This window comes from Sinocyclocheilus anshuiensis, unplaced genomic scaffold (genome assembly GCF_001515605.1).
Source record: "Sinocyclocheilus anshuiensis isolate Anshui unplaced genomic scaffold, SAMN03320099.WGS_v1.1 scaffold1094, whole genome shotgun sequence".
NCBI classification, from domain to species: Eukaryota; Metazoa; Chordata; class Actinopteri; order Cypriniformes; family Cyprinidae; genus Sinocyclocheilus; species Sinocyclocheilus anshuiensis.
Window position 1 is genome coordinate 544,612 of NW_015536578.1, and position 6,169 is coordinate 550,780.

Consider the following 6,169-nt stretch of genomic DNA (forward strand, 5'->3'; position numbering starts at 1 on the left):
AAAAGCTATAGTTGCAAAGATTATAGGTTTCCATGAATTCACTCAGTCTTTAGCCTTGCTGACGGTAGTAATAATTACTTTCGCGTAAATGGGTGTCAAATTATGTCAACTATCTAATCTAGACTGTAACACCTTTCTAAATATCCATCTTTCCCACTTCTAGGATACTCTGGGATTCCAGGTCCCGCTGGGATTCCAGGAGAGCCTGGTCGAACAGGTCAGGATGGCTTGCCGGGTCGTGCAGGGACATCTGGGCAAAAAGTATGATGGTGGATGTCATTTAGACTTTTTAATGTATTATAGTTATATAGAAATGGGTCACTTTTTTCATTGACCCTAAACTTTATCATATATAGGGTGAACCTGGCAGGGGTCTTCCTGGTCCTAAAGGTGCCATAGGTCAGACAGGAGTGCCAGGATTTCCAGGGGAGAAGGGCAATCCTGGAATGCCAGGGGTTCCTGGAACTGAGGGACTTACTGGGCTACCTGGACTACAGGGAATCAAAGGTACATTTACTGTGTCGGTTTCTCATAATAAATTTGAATAGATTATTTACCAGATGTTCAGAATGTACTTTCTTTAGAACTGACTAAGGAATATTTAGCAGACAATTTTGTTCATTGTAGTTGAGTTCAGAAGTTGAGAACAAAAGAGTGAAAACATCTGAGCATTTGGAAAACATCCCGGTGGTTTCACCGATGCATTTTTCGAAAGTAGAAAAATATTTGTTGTGGCTTTATGAAACTTAACTTTCTAGGGATACTCTTGGTGAATTTAAGTAAGAACAAGAACTAAAGAAGGTGTCCCTGGGTTCTAGTCTCATTTCAGGCAAAACAACAACCAGTTTGATCTTCTCCTGGGAAAAGTTGACCATAAAAAAATTGGCAATTACACTTTTTTTTTTTAAGGAAAGCATACCAACCAAACATTGGGTGACACTGATGATTTTTAAAATCATCCAGTCATTGCAGATAATGCAAACTTTCTGATTAACTTTCACTGTGCTTTGAAAGGCTGACGAACAGGGTTGAGGACAAACAAGTTGGGCAAATATGTGAAAGGTCCTCTTATGACGCTTTTCCACTGCATGGTACGGCTCGGCTCGGTTTGCATTTCCACTGCAGTTTAGTACTGCTTTATAGTGGGCGTATGGAGCGAATTTTGTGACACTGTTCATCAAACAAATCCAGAATTTTGCAAATAAACACAATTTGCTTTGCAAAGAAAAACTTAACTTTCAAACAAACGCAAAGTGATTTGCAAATACAAAACTATTTGAGAGAAAATGCAGAGGTATGGACAAATATATGTATTGTATGTTACAACTGTGAGACTCATTTGCCTTTTTATGAGGAAACTTGACTTGATTTTCTCACATGCAATTGAGCAACTTTCTATTCCAAAAACAGCAGATGGCGCTGTCAGTCAATTTACGCTAGTCTCCTGAGACCCGAAACACCTGTTTACCATTTCAGACCAATATGAGTGGGGAACAGGTGAGTTTCTGTCTTACTATATCTATAATTAACCATATAGATGTTTTAACAAATCGACCCTACTACAATGTCAGTGAAATTCACAATAAGTGCTGTAAAGTTGTGAACATGTTCAAAAATCAGTAGAGACATGGCTAAACATTTAACTAGGCAGTCTTTCCCTATAAAAGCTGATACATTCTCTGTACCTCTTATCCTCTTATACAGTTGTTCAACATTCAAAACAATGCAGGGGTATAACAATATATCGTGTCACAATATATTGTAATATTAAAATGCAAATGTGTTGTGGATAGTGTCAACTGTACCAAAAATGAAAGCGTTTTGAATTTTATTTTTATGTTAGGTCAAGTAAGATTTATTGTCATTCTGCTATATATGTTGAGACTTAGCCTACAGTGGAGAGAAATGTTATAGGCTACCCCTGCAGTAAAATTTTAAACAAGTATAAAACTACACATAGACAACCTACTGAAAGGAGTAGGCTAATATGCAAATAGGCTACTATAATCAAACTAGTTTAAGTTCAGGTGAGCTTTATTGTGATTCAGCTATATAAATGTACCAAAATATAATCTAAACATTAATATCCCTTATAAAAATTAACCATGGTTTTACTAAATAAATACCATGGTATTTGTATCAAAGCTGTCGTTATAAGAAATGGTCACCTGCAAAAAAAAACATGGTTACCACACTTTTACTATATAGTAAAACCAACTTTAATTTTCGTAAGGGATATCATAGTTTATTATCATATTTATCTTTATATATAGCATAGTTTATATACATGCACTGTACAACATTTAAAACGAAAAGTGGCCTGTAAGGAGATCATATTTCAACCAATATTTGATTGGTTGATTGGCAGATTTTAGTCTGACAATAACCTGTTTGGAAAAATCCAATTGAAAATATGTAGCTTTTTATATATGGCCGAGCAACATTTTAACTCATGAAGTTAAGAAAAAAAGGCTACTGTCAGGAATTATATTAGTGGCTCTTCAAAATGCAAATGTTCGTCATCTGAGTCACTCCGAGAAGAGTCCTCGCTGTCCAGAGTGTGTCTTCACCCGTGTAGCGCGCCATCATCCAACGTGCAGAAAAAGAAAGTATACAGGCTAAATTCTATGATGAAGCTTGACGTTTTGATGCCATTTTTCGGGGGCATCATGTTTACCTGGCTGACCTCAGATCATTAACATATGTGAACAGAGCGCATCACATTAGCGATAATGAGGTGAGACAGGAGAATCTTTACCTCTCCTTACTTTCATATGGATTATATAATCAGATTATATTTGTTTTCAATGTTTTCATTTGTTTTCTGTTTTTTAAAAGTAGACATTTCAAGCTTTCTATACATATATGTATCATGTTTGTGAGGCACATATTCACTGAGATTCAGGTTGTTTTATTCATGTGCCTGTGAAGAAAGTTCCCAGAGACCGAGACAGCAGAGAGCGCACCCTGTTTGTTTTCTTTATTTTACAAAAGCACATTGTTTTGTGGTTATTATGACTATACACAAATAAAAGTAGATCCTTTGCAGTTTCAAACGATGCCATACTCGTATCTGTATTTTTAATTATTTTCGTGGTCATCAAGAAAACGTGACAAAATGCGCCGCCGGTGCAGTCTTCGACCCCAAAGATTATTTTCTAATCATTACATTGTTAAAATCATTCTGAAATACTGGTAAACCACTGTTTGTTAAAATCATTCTGAAATACTGGTAAACCACTGTTTATTAAAATGCTGAATTTAGTATTATATCAACGTGAACTTGATCCTTCTCCCCAATTCACAGGACAAGAGTGACACCAGATGAGAAATATTCATCATTTTGCTTTGCTAAAAAAATACATAATTATTTTAGACACAAATGATTGCACAGTGTTACAACATTTAAAAAGTTTTAGATATTGTACTAAATAATGTGATTTGTTTAATTTTTTTATTAATAATTAATGACCTCTTGGGTGATATTACTATATCTGATACTAAATTAAATTGTCTAAGCTTTAATTTTTGGTACACAATATTGTCGCTATTCATAATACATTTGCATTTAGTATTACAATATATTTTGACACGATATATTGTTATACCCCTGCATTGTTTTGAATGTTGAACAATTGTATATGTATATGTATATGTATATGTATATATTCTATATCCCGCAATCCAACTGAGGATAAGGGGTATGGAGAATGGATCAGTTTTTATATGGAAAGACTGCCTAGTTAAATGTTTAGCCATGTCACTACTGATTTTTGAACTAATCAATCATGTTAACAACTTTACAGCGCTTATTGTGAATTTCACTGACACTGTAGTAGGGTCACTTTGTTAAAACATCTAAATGGTTAATTATAGATATAGTAAGACAGAAACTCACCTGTTCCCCACTCATGTTGGTCTGCTGTATTCCCTGAAAAGGTAAACAGGTGTTTCGGGTCTCGGGAGACTAGCGTAAATTGACCGACAACGCCATCTGCTGTTTTTGGAAAAGAAAGTTGCTCAATTGCATTTGTGAGAAAATCTGCCTGCACGCATTTGTGAGAAAATCAAGCCAAGTTTCCTCATAAAAAGGCAAATGAGTCTCACAGTTGTAACACACAAGACATATATTTGTCAATACCTCTGCATTTTCTCTCAAATAGAGTTTTGTATTTGCAAATCACTTTGCGTTTGCTTGAAAGTCAAGTTTTTCTTTGCAAAGCAGATTGTGTTTATCTGCAAAACGCTGGATTTGTTTGATGAATATTGGCACAAAATTCACTTCATAGCGACAACGATCAGACAAATATACACGTGCATCTTGAAAAGCGAATGTTTCTGCAAAGTAGTATGCCACGTTTTTGTGCCATCTAGTGGTTTAGATGTAAATAATATCAAAGGCGCCTTTAGCCCCGTTGTACCCTACATTTATGTAAATATGTGTTACATGCATGTCATCACTTGCAATTCAAGTGTGGTAATGTTTGTAATTTGTTTTTGGTCTGTCTGGTGTTTTTTTTTTTTTTTTTTTTTTTACTTTCAGTTTTTCCTCTTTGGGTTTTTGCTAATCAATCATGTTAACAACTTTACAGCACTTATTGTGAATTTCACTGACATTGTAGCAGTAATGGTTAATTATAGATATAGTAAGACAGAAACTCACCTGTTCCCCACTCATATTGGTCTGAAAAGGTAAACAGGTGTTTCGGGTCTCGAGAGACTAGCGTAAATTGACCGACAGCGCCGTCTGCTGTTTTTGGAAAAAAAAGTTGCATTTGTGAGAAAATCTGCCTTGACGCATTTGTGAGAAAATCAAGCCAAGTTTCCTCATAAAAAGGCAAATGAGTCTCACAGTTGTAACACACAATACATATATTTGTCCATACCTCTGCATTTTCTCTCAAATAGAGTTTTGCGTTTGTTTGAAAGTCGAGTTTTTCTTTGCAAAGCAGATTGTGTTCATTTACAAAATGCTGGATTTGTTTGATGAATATTGTCACAAAATTCGCTCCATATAGGCGGGATTATAGACATGTCGTTATAGTTGCGCCCATAGACATAAATACCTAGACGCCTCATTGGCCGCTTTGAGCCAATAGTGTTTACAAAGTAGCCTACTCTACAGAGATGCATATGTACAATAAAAAAAGAATTACACATGGTACTAAGCCTAATGGTACACAGCTTATAAAGGATCATGCTTTGTTTTATTACTTTATTTTATTTTTTAATATGTATGTGTGCGTTAAAATGAGAGATGAGAGTAAATCCCTCCTTTGATTGGCTGCAAGAAGGTAATCCCGCCTTCCACTCACGCTTGCAAATCTCAAATCAGTGAGAGAATCGTGCCAAAACTGCAAGCGCAAAGATGCAGAAGCAGAGTTGCCAAGTCCGCGTATTATACGCGACTTTGGGCTTCTTTTTTTTGTAAAGTTGCATGAAAAAATCCCGGGTCGCGGGTTGCGGTTATTTGGGCTTATTTAAAAAAATATGATTGCTTGTTAGGCAAATCTGACAAGCAACTTCGTTTCTTTATTTATGTTCACCGTATTCTCCAATGCATTGAAAGTGAAAGTGATGTGACATGTGGCCAAGTATGGTGACCCATACTCAGAATTAGTGCTCTGCATTTATCCCATCCAAAGTGCACACACACAGCAGTGAACACAGACACACCCAGAGCAGTGGGCAGACATTTTTTTGCTGCGGCACCCGGGGAGCAGTTGGGTGTTCGGTGTTTTGCTCAAGAGCACCTCAGTCGTGGTATTGAAGGTGGGAGAGAGCGCTGTACATTCACTCCCCCACCTACAATCCCTGCCGGTAAGAGACTCGAACCCGCAACCTTGGGGTTACGAGTCTGACTCGCTAACCATTAGGCCACGACTTCCCTTGTTTTTTGTTACTTTGTTACCCACTCCTCTACGTCTACTTCTATCATCGCTTGGATTACAGCGTCACGTTCCTTCTTTTTGAACATAATTTTTCTCCAGTGAAGGGGCGAAACATTTGGCAAATTATGCTGCAGCACTTATATTATTGCACTGGTTGGCTATTAACTGTGAGCAGACAGAGTGTCAATCAAGGGGAAGTCGTGGCCTAATGGTTAGAGAGTCGGGACTCGTAACACAAAGGTTGCGGGTTCGAGTCTCGTACTCGCAGGGGTTGTAGG

The 6,169-nt window shown here is 36.9% G+C and overlaps 1 protein-coding gene across 2 annotated transcripts in view; it reads left to right on the forward strand.

Annotated features, from left to right (window-relative positions):
- The window catches only part of LOC107702910 (collagen alpha-1(IV) chain-like), a 61,930-nt gene that overhangs the window by 36,856 nt on the left and 18,905 nt on the right, over positions 1 to 6,169 (forward strand). For both annotated transcript variants that reach the window (XM_016505352.1, XM_016505362.1), the window contains 2 exons: positions 164 to 261; positions 357 to 507. In XM_016505352.1, the coding sequence (XP_016360838.1) occupies positions 164 to 261; positions 357 to 507 (249 nt within the window). The remainder of the gene's footprint in view (positions 1 to 163; positions 262 to 356; positions 508 to 6,169) is intronic.